The sequence below is a fragment of the Abrus precatorius genome, unplaced genomic scaffold (genome assembly GCF_003935025.1).
Source record: "Abrus precatorius isolate BTA unplaced genomic scaffold, Abrus_2018 Scaffold2, whole genome shotgun sequence".
Classification (NCBI taxonomy): domain Eukaryota; kingdom Viridiplantae; phylum Streptophyta; class Magnoliopsida; order Fabales; family Fabaceae; genus Abrus; species Abrus precatorius.
In genome coordinates this window covers 3,772,462-3,791,359 of record NW_020874362.1, presented here as the reverse complement: position 1 = coordinate 3,791,359, position 18,898 = coordinate 3,772,462, and the positions used below count along the sequence as shown (strand labels likewise).

Sequence of the window (18,898 nt, the reverse complement as noted above, 5' to 3'; positions counted from 1 at the left end):
AATTTTTTAACATACTCTATATTATCTGATACAAAATTTATGGGTCATACTAAATTATACGGCTTTCACTTTTTATTTAATGATATTTACTACTTATTTAAAAATTCACATATATTTCACATGATAATAAAAAGTGACTAGAAATTTTGTTGCTTATATTCTTTTTCAAATAAACTCCGCCAAGATTGCTCAGGCAGCATATGGTGCAAGTTTTTCAATTGAATATCACACACTTGCCCCGAAGTGAATCAGCTCGGAGAAACTTTTGTTCTGACAACATACAACGAACAATTTGCTTCATTCCTCGCAAACTTTTATTTTCTAGCGAAAAGGACTTGTGGTCCATTTTTCATATTTAAAGAATTTATTGGGGAACCTAAACTTTACTCTCTAATTTCTCCAAGAAACCTAATCCACTAGAGGCATTTACGCCCCAGCGATCGATTCCACGACCCCCATTATTCTTTTTTATTATTATTTAAAGGAGAATGTTGGCATTGGGTGCCTTTTCTTTTAATCCATTCAGGTTTCCTTTAATTGACCTCCAACCAGCTCTCCTTGTGCTTTGAATCTTTTAGCTACTTTTTATCCTTTCATTTTAAAAATTCAATACGCAAAGCAGTACAAGGAAGGCACAAGCTTAAACAAGCCTTATCCACTAGATGAATGTGTTCAATAAGAGTACAAATAAGTACTACCGAAAGAAGTAAACTTACAAACTTTATAGATCGACCTTCCCCAAACTCCTATTTATTTTGATCAAAATATATTGTGCCTTCCCTTCGTTAGTGCATACTCTCTAAATCAAGTAAACCATAGAATGGTTGACGTCTGCCCGTTAACACAAAAAGACCACAAGTGCAGTTACTTTTCTTAAAGGTAAAGAGACAAGTGCATTGCGTCAGGAGTCAAACAAGAACTCTTAACGGTAGAGATGTGAGTGTGTTTGGGTGTCTGCGTGCGTTGTGCCTCTGTGTATGCAAAATAAAAATCCCGTTCTTCTCCCTCTGTAACGTTTCTTAGCATGAAAACCGATAGCATTCAGTTTAAGAAAATGGAAGCAAGAGCTTAAAGATATAGAAATACATTTGCCAGATCATGGGATAAATGTTTGCTGAATGCTGTTCAGTCTCTCTTTTATTCAATTTTGCAATGATTCTGAAAAAGAAGGTCAACACATCCAGTATTACACAATAGAATAGAATTATAATTTATGAATCAGAGAACTAGTTAAGAATTTACTTTAGGATCAGCTGTCTAAGCAGAGACCAAAAGAACTTTGACAGAGTTCTCGTCGTACAATTAGGTGACAGACTGACATGAATTAGAGATGCCTGCCAATAACTTTATACATCTGCCCAAAGGGTACATACTACTGATTCAGATTGTAATTTGGCTCCACAAAGTCTTCATATACTTGCTTTAAGAATCGGTTTGTATGATTTCCAGGGTGATACTCATGATCAATGCAGCTACTTCCCTTCTCGTCTTTTTAAAGTCATGACAAACAAATAAATCTTTGAATCTACAAAAGTGGCATCACACAGAAAATAAATTATAATTTTTACTGCCCAAACAATATGAATCTTTACGGCATTAAAAAAAAAATCAATTAGCGACAAGAACTTAAAATGTCGAAGAATCTGGGCAATCTTAGTATAAATTCAAATGAAGATATACATACCTAGCCTCTGAAAAGAAAACGAAAGTATCACAAGATGGTCCAATGAAAAATACTTTCTACATTAGACAGCATAAGAATACCGTCAAAAAACATTTTAAACAAAGACCAAAACTCATCTGAGCATCAAAGAAACACGCTCATTTCTCATCCTTCTTTTAACAAAATCAGCAAGCAATAGAGAAAACAGATTATTCTATTCGCTCCAAATCTAATTCAAATTCAAAAATAAAATAGAGTCCCCCATTGCCAGCTATTATTAAGTGTGGAAGCGAGGGAGGACTCTACTAAGAGCTCAAACCCTATGCAGTGTGCTGTGCTCAAAGAAAATATGACTTCAGTTCAAGACACATAACCATTAATTAACCTTTATAGCTGCAATTAAATCCAAATCAGAAGAAAAAGATGGTGATAGCTAATAGCTAACCTTGAGTGAGAAAAAAGCGGAAGATGAATTATTTATCATTAGGAGCAAGATGAGGCCAATCCCTTTGGTGCAACATGTTATAAGGATGGTAACCGGAAGTGGCGGAAGAAGTAGGCATGGGGATGGCCATGGGGCCATGGGCATGAGGCATGCCAAGAACAGGCATGGACATCATAGGAGGTGGATAAGGCATGGGAATGGGAACAGGAAGATGGCCATTGCCATGGGAATGAGCACTGGGAGTACCAGAGTCATGCAAACTCTGAGGCACAGGAGTCGAAGCGAATAACTGATCGGAGGAAGAAGGACCCTCGTTCGAGAGTCCCTGCATCCTCTTCAAGTATAGCCGATACTTCTGTAGGTGGCTAGCCACATTCTCTCGAGTCAACCCCTCCACGTTCATCAACTGCATAATCGTTTTAGGAACCGCGTTCTTGATCCCTAGGTGCGCCACCACGTCAACGAACCGCTTGTGCAGCTGCGGGGTCCACACCAACCTCGGCCGCTTCAGCGTCGTCCTGTCCGCCGAGTTCTCCGTGCGAACCGCCGAATCCGCCTCCTCCACGCAATCGATCTTCCGCTGTTTCCTGGAATCGGAGCCAGAACCGTCCCGATCCGTGTCGTCGTCGTCGTCTTCGTCGTAGACGTTGTTGTTGTTGGAGGAGAACGCCTGGTGCACGCTTCCACCGCCGCGGAGCGTGGAGAGGGTATTGCGTGAGGCACGGTTGACGTCGAAAAGTGTGCGGTGGGGCTCCGGCGAGATGCTGAAGGCGGTGGCTAGCTCCGGCGGAATCAGCGGCTGAGATAGAGGTGTGAGATCGTTGGCGGTGGGGAGACCCAACTCCCACTCCATCACGCGCTCTTCATCGTACTCGCTCGTCTTCACCTCTTCCCCCATTCAGTTACTTGTAAGGGCCAAAACAAATTAACCGTTTCTCTCTCCTCGCCCTCTGAGACTAACTGTTTGAGATACCTGAAACGGTTTCGTTATTGGATTCGGATCCGAACGGTGAAACGAAAAAAATGATGGATTGAACGAATGATGGATTGAATTGGATAGATAGAAGATTTTCGAGACGGAGAGTTCGAAATCGAAATCGCAATTCGTTGTTGTGTTGTGAAGATATTTCGTGCGATTCGGCGGTGTGTGTGCGCTTTGGCAACAGGGAAAGTGAGGGAAGAAGGAAGGAAGATAATAAATAAATAATAATAAAGATGAATGAAATAATGCTCCTAATTTATTTTCTGAATTATAATTTGGGGGAAATTGTGAAAAGGAGAGAAAAAGTGCAATATCTTATTCCAGATGGGCGTTGTTGTGGTGCCAACGTGGACGACTTAGCCAGATATTTTTGATCCTCTAAATATCTATCTTTCCCTTTTCAATATTGTTGTACACCGTCATCCATTTTTCACTATCTCGCTCGCTTCATATCAACCACACGTGCCTCCCCCTCGTGATGCCATTGCCACCATTTTTCATGTATAAATAAATATTCGTCATACTAATACTTAACCACTCATTAACAATACACTTATATTTAACTCTAATTTTAATTTAAGCTCGAAATTTAATTCAATTTTATTCTGAATATATTATTAAATCATTGCAATTATAATAATATAAATAAAATAATATTGTATTATTTTGCAATTTTTATCAATTTTTTAAAATAAAAATTATAAAATATTATTATATAACTTCTCGTTTAACATGTAATCTTAAATTTAAATTTAAGTAAATATAATCATATTAATAATCAAAGAAAGTTATTGTTTATAATAATTTATCTGTCTCAAACATAATTATTAAATCGTTCATATATTTTATCCTCAAGACTCATATAATATTAATTTTTAAATGCTTTAAGATTTAATACATATTTAGGTATTTAATTTAAAAATCACATTTTATATTTGAATAAACTTAAAAAACACAAAACTTATTTTAAATGTGCTTAAATATAATAAGAAATAAGTAGAAAAAAACGTAAATAATATTAATTATAAGTTATATATTTATAAATTATATATATATATATATATACACACACGTCAGAAATTAAAATTTTGTGTTTTTTCCTCCTCAAACCTTTTCTTCGTTGTAAATATAATTAAAGAAAGGGAAATGACGTAAGCTTACACGCATGCCACTATAGGATTATTAGAAATTCAACTAAAAATAAATTTGATAATGATATGATATCATGCTAAATAAATTAATTTCAACCGCTTAAAATGCTACTGGACACCCATTAGTGCATTTTCTGGTTTATTCTCAAACGCAACCGTGCGAAAAGTTACACCTCATTATCCTTAAGTAGCGTATTCGCGGGAATATTATTGTTCTAATATCATTTTTTTTATGTGTATTTATCAAATATTTTTTGTAGTTAATAAATTTATAAACTAAAAGAGCTTGTGAGAGATATATGAAGATAACTTGTATTTTTTTATAAGATTTTTTAATTTATATTGGTAAATTTATTAATATAATTTATCAAATAAAATGTTTAAAATAATCTTTAGATGTATCGAAAAGAGTAATTTTATTCTTTTTGTCGATAAGGTTGGACCTATCAAACAAGGCGTCCGTATATAGTGCACCTCAAATTAAAATTATTTTTTTTATTATTTGTTTGCTTCAACCATCCTTATAGAAAAAATACAAAGTTTTGAGTTTGGTAGCAAATTTGAAGATGTTAAGTCCTTTTAACTAATTAATGATTAAAATAATAAAATGAAATTATATTTAATATACTGAATATATTTTTTCTGAAGTTCAGAATGATATTTAAAGACTATAACAAAACTTATATTCCAAGTATTTTGAAGTACTTAAGGTAAGGTACATTTTAAAATTTACTTAATTTTATTTGTTAATTAATAATATTAAATATCCACGTTGTCAACCTATACTAATATTAAAACTTATATGAAAAAATGTTTATAACATTTAGTCTCTATATTTCAATAAATATTGTAGTTTTTAGTGCATAAAAGAAAAATAGAATCTAGATCTCTACCGTGTTGGTAGTAATTACTCTTTGATAATATACTTTTGCTTAAGCAAATTTAGTAAAAAAATAATCTTAGTTTAAGTCAAAAAATTTACTTAAGCTAAAATTGCAAAAAATTTTAAAATTTCATCTTTTCTTTTTTAAACTGTAGAAAAAATTAAGAAACATTTGTGTAAGATTATATAATCATACTTTATAATCATACAACAAAAATTTAAGCGTTTCAAAACATGTAATATCACAACTATCTCTCAACTAATTTCTCAAAGTTATCATTCCTATAATTCTTATTATTATTTTCAACAATTTAACTTAATTTTAAATAGTTCTACCTTGTTAATATTTAGAACAAGTAGCACACTAGATAATACATTTAAAAATATTTTGTAAAATAAAATATGTAATAGTCTTTGATAATTAAGTAGTTATTAATGAAAAATAAAATTTTTCCTAATTTTTTACAATTTAAAAATAAAAATAAAAATATAAATTTTTTTACAATTTTAGCTTAAGCAAATTTTTTTGTTTAAGTAAAAAATATTTTTTACTAAATTTACTTAAATAATTTTTTTTGACTAAAATAAAAATTACTTTTTATTAAATTTATTTAAATAAAACAAATTTTACTTAAAAAAAATATATGCTGCAAATTACAGTTCTTACTTGCAAAGAATATAAATCAAGAAAAATAATTATCGGAAGACGGTGTTTTAGTCCGCGGGAATGAGGCGGGGTTGTATGTGAACAATGTGACGTCAAAAAAGTAAAAAAGGTTTTTGGGCAAATGAGAATGCGAAAAGGCTCCAAAAGCCGAAAGGAAGAAAGTCGTTGAATAATGAATACAGCTCACAGCTGAAAGAGTGATCAAACGAACGGTGGTGATTGGTTTTGGTATTCAGAATCAGAACGCACTATTTTCTATGATAACTCATCACGCGGGGCTGAATCATAGGACGCCCATCCAATCACCGATCAGAGACTGGGACAAACTGCGCCGCTTTTTAAGTGCACACATTGTTAATATGTGCTCTTAGGAATTAAGATCAAGAAATAAAAATATTAAATATTTAAATATATAAATTTTATAATGATGATTAAATTATGTAAAACAGGGTGTTTATCCTTATTCTACTTAATTTGGAAAACTAAAATGAAATTATTATTTTAATATTATTTAATTTAATTTCATTTTAATAGACTTAATGATTCACTTGGACGTGGACCAAAAATAAAAATTAATAAATAAAAATTATTTAAATAAAAAAATAAAGAAAAGCAACAGAAAAACACAATTATTTTGAATGACAATTTTTTTCTTGTCTAGAATATGATTCAATTAAGTAAAAAAAATGATATATTTTACATTCATTACTTTAGGAACACGGTGACCCGCTGAGGAAATTTACAAAGCTTGCTATTTTCATCGCGTATATTGATTTCACATTAATTAACGCACTGTCCCAAAATATTAATTGAAACATGAAAAATTATTCAATTAATAATATGATTTATTAAATATAAAAAGAATTAATCATAATTTTAGTCATACAGAAAAACCATAAGTGCAAAATAATACATTGTAACTTCATAAAAATAATACTTTTTTTCAGGTTAAAAAAAATTACTCCTTTCAAATAAATAAACGCCTGTATGTTCAGGTTTAAGAAAACGATTTTAAGATAGTGTGAAAACAGCGATCTTTTAGAACTTTTTCAGAAGTTGTTCGTTGTAATTCTCAAAATAATTTAATTTATTCTATTCTATTCTATTTTTACAAAATTACATTTGAAATGTAATTTTTGGTAGAAAAATTATAAACAAACGCAATATAAATTAAACAGTCTCACTCTTAGTACACAAATTTATAGCAATCATCTTTCAAGACATTAATATATTCAATATTTTAATGTGCTGTAATTTTCCAGGAAAACAATGGCTCGTAGATATCATCAAGACTGGTATTATTTTAAATGCAACTTGGCTTCTGCCATCTGGTATGCCGATTATAAAACTTATCAAATCAATTAAATAAATATAAAAGGATCGTAGATAACGTTGTTTATTAGATGTTTACAACTACCACAAATAAAGAGTTGATATGCATAATTTCAAATCTTTTACTGGATGGGAATAGGATACAAAGTTAGGAACTACTAACAAATTTATAATATACTCAATACGCGAATATATCCAAGAAGAATCGAAGACTAGACATTGTTTTCCACGAAGGATGATACAGCCCATAGGAATTTCTCTTATAGCGTCTTGTGCATGTGAGAGCATGCGAGAATATTTGCAATAGCTCGTTGTGCAAGCTCCTTTTGTTCAAAATACACTGAGGATCAGTCATAAAATGTGTAATGTTAAAATTTATAATTATAAATAATTTAAATACACATGTATTATGTATAATATTTTAAAATTTCATTCAAATTCTATCTAATTTTTAAATAAACGGACCATCGATTATTTGTTCCTTAAATAAGTCAAGCACTGGTTTCAACCGAGCAATTTCATCATTAAGTAGTCTCTTGACATTGTGCTTCTGAGAATAACAATCCCATACGAGTGTTTAATAAAAACGTCAAATTCAAATTCACAGAAAGATAAATATGAGCTTGAATAGCGCCATTCATCAAAAGCATAAAATAATTTTTTCTAATCCATGACACTATGTTACAAAATCTATGACTAAATTTTAAGAACATTTTAACTATTTTAATAAATTATTATTGATTTTATCAAAATAAATTCTGAGATAAAAAAAGAGCATTAAAATGCAGTGCTTTGTAAAAACACTTCCCTTTCCATCATTTAAGACGTGATTGAACAAAAATGTAATAATAATAATAAAATAAATATCATTTTAGTCCGATAAAAAAATAATATAAATAAATAAATCATTTCTAAAATATTAAGAACAAAATTTAAATTGTTATGAAGTTAAATAAATTAATCAACATTTATAATTTTAAAGACAGTGGATGATAGTAAGTTATAATCACAGGGGCAGGAGAAAAAGGAAAAGCAAACTTTGGAAGAAAAAAATATACTGATGAAAGGGAAGAAGTGAATAAGCATACATGATTAAAAGAGAAAAAAACTGTCCTCGTCTAAACAAGAACAGCTCTCCACATGGCATCATTTTGTACAGTCGCGCGTGAAATCTTTACACCATAAAAAGGCTTGTATAGTCATTTTATCTCCTCTGCAGGGGCATCATCATCTCATTTAAATTCTTTGTATAAACTTAAAAGCTACAAAATGTACAGTTCTGCAGTACAAGCGACAACTTTATTTCCAATTGGCTACTACCACCCATCTCCACAGATAGGTAAACATAACCTCTTCATGAAGGAGGGAAAGAAGAAGAAGCGCACACTAGCCTCAGTTAGCTGTACAAGATTATTTTCCTAAGCCACCTAAGCAGGTTGAGGAGACTGAGCAGCAATTCTCCTTTCTGCAAGAAATTAAACCATGTATAATAACACTCCACATATCACAACTTAACAACAACTTGGCACCAAATGTCTTGGTCTTCGTGTGTGTGTATCCCGCGCATGCATTTATCATTTACGTGTATGCTTTCAGATGAAAGTGATTCTAAAGCATACACAGTGGATGCCCTAGTATAAAAGAGAACAAGCGAGAATGCAAATGAAAAATAAAACGGGAGGAGTAAGTACCTCCAGCAGCAACAAGTTTTTCTACACGTGCAACAATGTGCTTTCCGTAGGTGTACTTTTTCAATGCATTCAAATGAACCTTTATTCTTGAAAGAATCAGCTCGCGCTGTTGGTCATCACAAGTTTCCAGCACCTTTTGAACAACATAATTTGCAAATTGGTCCTTCATCATCGCCTGTATATAACACAAGTCTGATTTATCATTTTGCAAAACTTGAGAAAGATAGGTTGAGAGTGAACTAGCTAAAGCATTTATAACACTGCCAATCACAATCCTATTGAAAGAAATCTTGGGCAGGTACAAGTGATTGGAGTTCAAGACTGCGTGAAAGTTGATTGTTCTGTTCAAACGTGAAGGAGTTGTTCAATAAAAAAAGTCAGAACAGGTGTTATATGTCAAGCATATGCAATGAGATTGGAATCATGAGATCATTTGTTATCATTTATGATGGTATTGAACCTAAAAGAAGGCTTCCAATATCACCATTATCTGAGACTGGGTTTAAAAATGTACATTAGCGTTGCCTTCTAATCTGCCTCAAATAGAGAGCGGTAGCGGCATATATTAGAAAAAGTTCAACAAACCTGAAGAGGCTCATTTTCATCTGTGGAGCCAAGCATCTCATTCACTAATAATTGGCGTTCAGAAGGACCTCCAAAGGTCAAACATTTCTCCACAACATTGGAAGCAAACTTCTGTTGACTCATTTGAACTATCTTGCCAGCTAATTCCTTTATTATAGAAGAACGCTCATGAGGCTTCCCATGTTCCAGTACATGCTGTTATTAAGAAGAGAAGAAACCAAAAGCAAGAGATCAATTCATTTGTATAAATGACACACCACATGGATATTAAATCAAGTTGTAGCAAACAGTATCATGCTTATGAGGTAATGTAATATTAGGGGTAGTAGGGAACAGAAGCCCATATCATGTGTGAAAGAGAACAAACCTTGGATGGCATGTTAGAAGCTTAAAGTAAATAGGGCAGGAAGCTATAACATATAAGAACAGATTTTTAAAAACACATATTTATATGTAACAATTGTCACTGAAGCATTACACGCGATCCCAAGACATTCACAATAAATTAAGTTAAAAATCATAAACAAGAAATGTAAGTCTCTAGTTGAAAGCTTTCATGATACTAGTTACTGATAAGGATATAACGCAGTATGTAGAAGATCTGAAACCTGCAGATATGCTGTAAAGAAAATCAATATAAAGGAGAATAATCTCATTATACATTGTGACGATATATAGATACAATTAATATTTCTATTTATCAAAAATATCTTGATAGCAAGCTTGCAGTCGAGAATGGACATGCAGAAAACCATGCTCAAGGAAACAGAGAAAAACATGAGATATAAAACATAAGAACACACTTCCACTGATCATGGCAATTAGCAACACACTCAAATTATTTAGTAAGAAAAAAATTATAAACCTGAACAACGTAGTTTCCATACTGATCCTGAGCTAACATGCTAACTGCTCCTAAAATCTCATCCATAACTTTCTGCTGTGTCGTAGGGTCTTTGCAGTGCTCCAGTACTCTCTGTCATGTACAAGGTATGCTTGTAAGACAAATGATTTTAGGTACACAATAAGAGTAGTACAAGTGGCAAAGAAATCTTACCTGTATCACCCGGCAACCATATGGATGGGTTGAGAGTGACACAACTTGATCAAAAAATGTTGAGACAATAAAGTGGATTGCATCTTCAGGGACACATTCAATACACTTCTGAATGACATGATTACCATTCTGATCTCGTACACAACGCATGACATTACCATCAAGCTCTTGAACCATCTCTATCTTCTGATCCAGATCAACGACTTCAATGGCCTAGAGAGAGATACACAATTGAAAGAGCAAAAGTAAAATGATAAGATATTCAGAAAATTACAGATTCAGAGCCAAACATATAAATATCAACTACTGCCACCTTATAATCTCAATACCTTCTGGATGACTCGGCAACCATACATTTGAAGGCTAAGTGTCAAAACATGGCCAAGAAGTTTGTTGGCTAATTCTCTTCTCTGGGATGCAAGTCCATGCTCAAAAAACTACAACATATCATTATCAACTATAGCTTAAACAAGATTCTTGAAAGAGAATAATTCATTGAAAGAGTAATGATTACCTTTTGAACCACATAATTACCAAAGACATCAGTCATCAAAGCAAGGGCATGTGGCATGATTTCCTGATAAACCATGTTTTTTTCTTCTGTAGTAGCTGTTTCAAGCTTTTGTTGAATAAATCGGCTCCCATATTGATCGGCACTGCCAATGATATTAAATTAATTGAATTTATTTCTACATGGAGGCGGCATAAAAGGACCAAGCGGAAAAAAGTATACCTGAATTCAACAACATGAGTGGCAATTTCAGAGAGCTCAAAACACTTTGTTTTATTGCTTTTAAACTCTTCCAACAGAGTAGAACTTTCATCAATGTTTCCAGTATCTACATGCCAAGGTCCTATGACCCCAGCTAAATTCCTCATTCCAGATGCAAAACGCATATTCAGATCATTGTGCCTTATAGGACTTCCAGATCCAACTGGAGAAGTGGATACAACAGAGTTTGCCATTGGACTTCCTGGGTAAGATAACCCAACACCATATGCAGGATTTGCATAATAACCATGATGATTGGAGCTGCCTGATTTACCAGCCAATGGTACATTGTATTGAGATTTCTGAGGTGATAGGATCGATCCAAGATAAGCTTTCTGAAGCTCAAGTAAATTCATGTACGAATTCCCCAAGTAATTCCTGTCTATAGAGGGATCATTAAGAGCAGCAAGTTGCGCTGCGGCATAATCAGATGTCCTTAGGTACTGAAGATACATGGGATCAACAAAAGGAGCCTGAAGAGCATTGCCTGCAATTTGATTTCCCATCCTACCAAGATTATGCACATCAGACGGAGCACCAGCTCCAGAAGTCAAACCACCCCCAAGAATTCTTGAGTCCATTCCAGGGGCTGCCATTGCTGATGCTGCAGCAACATTTTCAAACAGGGGTGGCAAATTACCAGTGCTGAGTTGGTTAGTCATCAAGGATGCCAATGCTGGATTTCCAGCATACCCACTCAGACCATAGTTATTAAATGATGAATTTGTACTATCTAAAGGCTGGTACTGAGGTGGCAAACTACCTCCTCCACTAAAATGGGAGGTAGGTGATCCTTTGAAATATGAGTTACTAGAAGGAACAGTAGATTTTTGTAGCTCAACCTGCCTATCCAAGGATGGATTGTTGAGGTCTGACCCACCCCTGCTCTTACCGGAATTTTGCAAGTGTGCTGATTCAGACTTTTTTAAATATGCATGTTGCTTACCATGATCTTGACCACCTTGCCTACCAAAAAGATATCTCTGGTGATTATCAACATCTGCTTCAACCTGTGATGGCAAATGGTTTTCACCATCTAATACATCATCTGCTGACAAGTTCATCCCCGACAATGCAGCCACAATGTCTGCTGACTCATTGATGGCAGATGAAACACCATTAAATGCATCTGGACTGGCAATACCTCTCTTTTCAGTAGCAATGGCTCGCCCACCACCAATAGGTGTGACGCATGGACTAGGAGCCCTAGCAACAAGTTGCGGATCAGGAGTAGTGCTTCTTGACAAGGAAGATCCCAGTGCAGCAGCATATGAATATGAAGCTGGTGGGCCAATATTTTGGGCTGCAGATGATCCTTGAACATGCGATCCTGATCTCAAGGCATCAGTGGCTGTGGGCTCACGGCGCACATGAGCCAACTCAGCTTCAGCAGAATTCATAAGGTCATTTTCATCAAATGCATTACGACTGGATGGACGAGAAGGGAGGCCCGTGACAGAAGTATGACGCCCCAAATCATCCTGTGCAATTACTGGTCATAAATGACAAGTAGAAGAAAAAGGATACAAAAATAAAGAAATACAAGAAATAAAAATTTAAGCAAATAGATGCTAAATTCACTACAGAAATGTCAACAATTGATAGTAGGAAGTAAACTAAATATTGCTACAGAAAGCTTAAAAAATACAAAGGAAACAAATAATAATCTGAATATACCATATATAGAAAGATATAGCAAAAACACAGACTGTAAGACCAAAATCAACATGTTGTGTGCTATCACATGGTGAGATATAAAATGTGCCATATAAAATTCTTCAAAATGTGTTAGGTGCAAACAACAATCCAAAACCCAAGTAAATCAGTACACGTTCATCAAGCTTGGTTTGAGTGAGAAATTGAAACTGGTGCAGAAGCATGAACTGAATAAAGGAATGCAGCATTTACTGAATCGTGGGATAAAATTCTTAACAGAGACCAAGAGAAAGTAAGGGAAAGGCATGGAAGTTTAAGAGAAAATTTAGAGAGGAACAATCTATGCAAATTTTGATTTCTAAGATACAAAATGAACGACACACTGTATTGTGAGTACATCTCTGAATGTATGGTGAACTGTGTAGAGTAGAGTGTTGCAACTGAATCTGTTGGCTACACAGACTGACACACATGATACAACAACAGTATAGGTTATGGGATACACTAGATATGCACCACAGTATACAATATAGTATATGAATGTAGTAAATGTATTGTATGTATACTCTATTATTAAAAAACAAAATATGAATGTGGCTTAAAAGATTAAATGAGCCTAAAAGATTTTATGGTGAATGTGACAAATCAAGAAGATATAGCTTAACAATCAGTATCAATATTTCCAGCCAGTGTGAAAATAAAAGGCTATCTACTACAGGGAAATCACAAAGGATTATCAAGATAAACATGGGAAAAAAAGATCTGATGCATTCATACAATGTTTTGCTGCCATTTTCTGTCTCAACAAGCATTAGAAATAACCTTGTAGAAGCCAAAGCCACGGATTCACGTTGTCATTTAGCATTCCATTGAACAAAACTTAAAATCCCTCAAGAATTACAATGATAACTCAAAACATTAGAACAAGATCACACATCAGATCATAAAAATCAATTGACCCTATGCTTCATCTCAAAACCAATCAATTATGAAGTGCCACATATGAAATCAAAAACATAAAATGCCAAATCATGCAATATAGGAGAAAAAAAGAAACCAATCAATAGATGAAGAAGCAAGTCACCTGGAAAATTTCTGCAAAGCTCTTTTGTTTGCTCCTAAGCCCAAGTCCAGGCAAACCAATCAGTCCATCGCCACCCCAGTCAGCCGAACCTCTTGCTTTTTCATTATCCACCTCACTCTCTTGTTTCCTCATGTTAAAACCAGGCGGGGTCGAAAACAATGATCTACCACCATTATCATCAGTCCTGTTTACTTTCCTCCTATCTCCAATTCCACCCAGAACAGAAGCTCCACCTTTAAGTCTTTGTTGAAACCTCCAATCCTCCTTTGATAGCAAAGGAGGAGGAAGCCTGGGATTCAAATTCACATTGGAGTAATAGTACGAAAGATAAGCAGGATCAGACCTAAGCTCTTCTTCAGAAGCAATCCCATTCACATCTTTAGCTCCGGTAAACTCCGGAAAAGCGGCGGCAGCAGCACCGGTAGTACCACCACCACCACCACCACCAAACAGCCCTCCAACTGCACTCAAAGAACCCTCGACAGTTGGAGGCGCTGATCCACTCCTAAATATATTGAGCTCACGCTCACGATCATCAGCCTCCTGTCTACGTTGCTCACGAAGCAACATCCCTATCTCCTTCTCCAATTCATCACCAAAAGAACCCTCGTTACTCCCAAGCATCGGTCTTCTTCCCAATTCAGACAACATTTTCCAAAATCTCAATTTGATCACCACCCTCTAATCACCAACCTCATATAGTTACAACTGATCACTACCCACCACAACAAACCAAACCCTAATCCGAAAAACAACCCAAAAATTCAAACTTTTCACATCACAGAGCCTAAACGGCCATACCCCATATTAGCAACTTCAGAAAATTCTAACTTGCAGTTACTGGAAAAAGAAAAAAAATTAAGCTTTCCTCGTAAAAACTGCACCGAAGTCACTTCAAGAGCTGAAACAAAAACCACCCCAACAATCAAACAAAAAAAAGATTGCGAAATTCACTTTTAAGTTTCCCAGAGTTGGTTCCCATAATTATTGACAAGAAATTCCTAGGACATGCTTTCCCATACGATGATATTTATATACAAGAACAAAATTAACGTTGGAAAGTACAAGAAGGGAAGAGAAAACAGTGAGCTGAGAAATGGTTCACTGAGATCAAAAAAGGAAACAGTGAGAGAGTGATCAATCCGGCGGCGATTGGTTCTTACAAGAACCCTTAGGGTTTTGTTCCATCTCGAGGTGGATTAAATACAGACGATGATAGCAAGCAAACCCAAAACCAAAAATTTGGGTTTGGGTTTATTTTTTGTTTTTAAGTTTCCATTTATTTCTTGAATCTCGGAAATATCCAGAATATTTTATGTATTTCCTAAACATTAGGGGTAATTGACCAAGTGATAACCGACTCATGCCATTGCCAAAGAGAGAGAGATGGTGTTTATTTTCTTTTGCCCTCGTGTTCCAAAACAAGAAGCTGTCACCGACTGACACGTCCGTTTATTAGATTCGCTTGATGAGTAAAACAGGCCAAAAGGACAGTAAATTTCGCACCAGTTACCACTCTCCCTTCGGTTCAGTTCTGTTCTGTTGTGTTATGAATCTCATGATTTTTACTTTTCACATTATATGTTCTTAGTTTTTGTTACCTCCCTTTTTTACTATTACTACTCATTATTACTAATACTGGGCATGCCAGATTTGTGCCTCTCATATATTTCCCAAAATTCACATGCTTCTTTTCTTCCATTTTTATTTTTACATGTTCAATATATTTAATACTTTATTTTTAATAAAATCTTGCTATTATAAATTATTTAAACTCAATTTAAAAATTGATGAAAATTTTTAATAAAAAAATGTATTTGAAACTTTTAGTGAGTGTTCGCATAATACTTAATAAGGTTACCTTCTTTTCCTTGTTTCGACATTGATTTGTAATAGATCAATTCATATATTTAAAATTCATAAATTCAATGCTAGCGAAAGCAATCAATTTATTGACTCGCAAGGATCTAACCTCTAATTAATTGGGTAACTGCAACCGGCTGACCTTTTATTAACGTAGTTAGAGTCATAAATGGGGTCACCTGCAAAGAAGGGGAAAAAATGCCATAAATTCGTAATGTAAAGAATAAAAGTCCGCATATAGAACAAACGGTGAATCAGTGCGGTACGTTAGTAAATGAGGACTTATCTTCTTTTGTTCTGGTTTTAACAGTACGGAAGCAGTGTGGAATCACCCCTGCCAATCATGTAACAGGTTAGCTACATCAAGTCACCAACTCCTAATGAAAATTAATGAGAAAAATCATCAATTACAATGTCCCTTGATTTATTTTCATGCTGCATGGTTAAGAATAGATAGAAGCATTAGCGTTGATTGAAAATTTGTATGTGATGTGTATGCCATAAATATGTTTAAAGATCAGGATGTATAATCCTCAATAATGTATGAGGTGAATAAGCTAGGTCAGACAATAGCAACCCATTTTATTCCTTAAAATTTATACTAGTCTCAATTTAAAATTAATGGATTTTACTTATATTGAACTTTTTAATCATTTTTAATTAATAATTAAAATTGTATTATAAGAAACACATTAAAAATGGGTTTATAGTATTTTCTTAAGGTGGAGATATTTTTTTATAGAATAAAGAGATATGCATTAATAATTAAAAATTATTATAAATAATCAAAATTAAGATGTAAAAATTATATTATTTTAAATAATTACGTGATATTTTATCCAATAATAACTCTTTTTCCATCAAAACTACTTATAAGTTAATTTTCCAAATTATTATTTTTTTTATCCCCTGGTGTGTTTATACCTGTTTGAAAATGTAAAGATTCTCTCAAAGTGGCTTTTTTCCTTTGAAAAATATCTCATGATCTCATGGTCAATTGCTTACTAATGCAAAAAGAGATAGGAAAGGATGACTACTTTAGCTACTTGGGTTGGATGTGGGAATAGAGAGGAATCTATAATATATGTTTCGTGTGACTATTTTTATGCTGATTTTTCCCTGCTAGTTTGTCTTACTGGATTTACAAAAATCTATTTAACCCTTATTTGAGTAAATTTTCTAATTGGTAGCAACTCTTTAGTTTTATTACTTGGCATTTATGGAAAGCTAGGAATGCTTTTATCTTTCAAAATTGTTTTGTTCTTATCTTTACTTTGATTTGATAGATAGTTTATGATACCGATTACTGAGTATACTAAATTTTATTGCAGGAACATACACTTCTCCCTTTCCAGAATAACCATGGACCAAGCTAGGATCTGATGGGTCCTTCCTCCAAGGGGTTAGCTTAAATTAAACACAAATGAGGCTATGTGTCTTAATCTTCATGTTGCTGCCTATGGTGGTCTTCTCAGAGATTGAAAGGGAAACTTTGTGGTTAGTTTCCATATATCCCTACTTCCTTACACTTGATGTGACATATTTTAAGTTTATATTTATAATTTTATTTTGATTAGTAAACAATTTTCATATGTTTTATTTTTATATTTTTTTACTATTTTCTACTTATTTGAATACATTGGGCCTATTACAAATAAATGTTTTTATTTCATATTTTTTGTTATTCTGACCTCTAACTACTATTTTGGCCATAAATTTTTCTACACATATCATTTTTGGCTTATTTTAGTTGCATTGGATTCTACACATTCAGAGCTTCAAAATGCATATATGAATCACTTGATTTAGAGTTGTTTTCGATTTTTTTATGATTTTTTGAAGTTAAGGCAAATTTGTTGAATATTTTTGCAAGATTACATTTGGACCCTTGTTATTTAATAATTGTATTTGAGCTTTTACATATTACTAAGGCCCAAATTTTGGCCACTTAATTTACCCTAATTAAAATTTATAAATAGACTACTAAGATTTTGAATTAGGGTATGATGATGCAATTAGACATTTTAAAATTTTGAGACTTGGCCGAAATAAAAATAATTGTTTTTACTTTCTCTCAACCTCTCGTTCAATCTGCAGAATCTAAACGTCGTAATTCCAACTTGAGTTTTGCGCTAAATTGCTCTGAGTTTGTTCTCTTTTCTCTCTAATCTCTGAATTGTGTATTGCGATCGTAATTGACTTTTTTGTTGTTAGAATTCAAGTTAGAACTCAATTGATACTTTGACTTGATAATTAATGCGAATTAGGTTAAATGATTATTTGATTTAATTCGTAACTCTATTCAATCAAGTTATTCGATTGAATTAATAATTAAATTGGGAGCTTGTTCAAACGCGAATTTAAATCTTTAGATATTGTGATAGCCGGAGTTACACGCAGTTAATATTTTGTGGATTGGTTTTTTTAAATTTAATTTTACTCACTTTAATTCTATCCGTAATTTAATTTGATTAATTTGTAATTTTTAAAATTTCAAAAACTTTATTTGCAATTTTTAAAAGAAAACCTAAAATTGAATTTGACTGAGAATGTGTCTTTGTGAATCGACTTAGGTTTGGCTCTATATTATAAAATCTTTAGAAAACTTAGTTGTTTTGCTAGCGACTCGGCATCACCTATCAATACTCCCCTTGAAGTTGAGTTCTGGGGAATTTATTATGGCATCCAATTATTCCTACAACAAGCTGACCAGAACTCCTGTTGGTAGGCATGGAAACATGTCAAGCCAGACCTCACTCTAAATATGCCAAGCCCATAGCATAATTATTGGACCTAAACTTAGCTTGTTACTTGTTAAAGACTTTATTTTCAACCTATCTTGGCCTGTTTGGGTGGCCTGACTTGGCCTGAAACTTGTTAATAAAGCTAGCTGCAAAAAATATCTTAATAGGTCATCAAGCTTAGGTCAGCAAACACATAATAAGCAAGCCATAAATTGGTCTTTGAATACTAATTTTTGAATGATAATAATAATAATAATAATAATAATAATAATATTATATATATATATATATATATATGTGTGTGTGTGTGTGTGTATGTGTGT

The 18,898-nt window shown here is 33.5% G+C and overlaps 2 protein-coding genes across 3 annotated transcripts; both read right to left on the bottom strand.

The window, feature by feature from the left end:
- Positions 1-542: 542 nt before the first annotated feature.
- On the bottom strand, positions 543-3,281 carry LOC113858844 (transcription factor PCL1-like). 2 transcript variants are annotated; one of them, XR_003503454.1, is made up of 3 exons: positions 2,109-3,272; positions 1,243-1,525; positions 644-1,158 (listed from the first exon to the last, which is right to left on the bottom strand). XR_003503454.1 is itself a non-coding variant. In XM_027491618.1 (2 exons), the coding sequence occupies exon 1, from the start codon at positions 3,004-3,006 to the stop codon at positions 2,137-2,139; it is 870 nt and encodes a 289-aa protein (XP_027347419.1). In that variant the 5' UTR covers positions 3,007-3,281; the 3' UTR covers positions 543-1,525; positions 2,109-2,136. The 2 variants fall into 2 exon arrangements, 1 of the variants encoding a protein (XP_027347419.1); XM_027491618.1 differs by having other exon boundaries at positions 543-1,525; positions 2,109-3,281.
- A 4,885-nt stretch (positions 3,282-8,166) lies between these two features.
- LOC113857782 (pumilio homolog 2-like) lies at positions 8,167-15,324 on the bottom strand. Its single transcript, XM_027489974.1, has 9 exons — positions 13,969-15,324; positions 11,190-12,709; positions 10,971-11,112; positions 10,786-10,893; positions 10,457-10,669; positions 10,265-10,375; positions 9,400-9,594; positions 8,815-8,989; positions 8,167-8,588 (listed from the first exon to the last, which is right to left on the bottom strand). Exons 1-9 carry the CDS (start codon positions 14,617-14,619, stop codon positions 8,551-8,553), a joined length of 3,153 nt encoding a protein of 1,050 aa, XP_027345775.1. The 5' UTR covers positions 14,620-15,324; the 3' UTR covers positions 8,167-8,550.
- Between the last annotated feature and the right edge of the window lie 3,574 nt (positions 15,325-18,898).

Bases quoted from the DNA above. Each gene is read 5' to 3' on its own strand.
- LOC113858844 (XM_027491618.1), bottom strand. From the start codon at position 3,006: ATGGGGGAAGAGGTGAAGACGAGCGAGTACGATGAAGAGCGCGTGATG.
- LOC113857782 (XM_027489974.1), bottom strand. From the start codon at position 14,619: ATGTTGTCTGAATTGGGAAGAAGACCGATGCTTGGGAGTAACGAGGGT. The intron at 12,710-13,968 runs GTGACTTGCTTC...GTAATTGCACAG, and splicing joins GCTTTGCAGAAATTTTCCAG to GATGATTTGGGGCGTCATAC. The intron at 10,670-10,785 runs GTATTGAGATTA...ATCTCTCTCTAG, and splicing joins GTTGCCGAGTCATCCAGAAG to GCCATTGAAGTCGTTGATCT.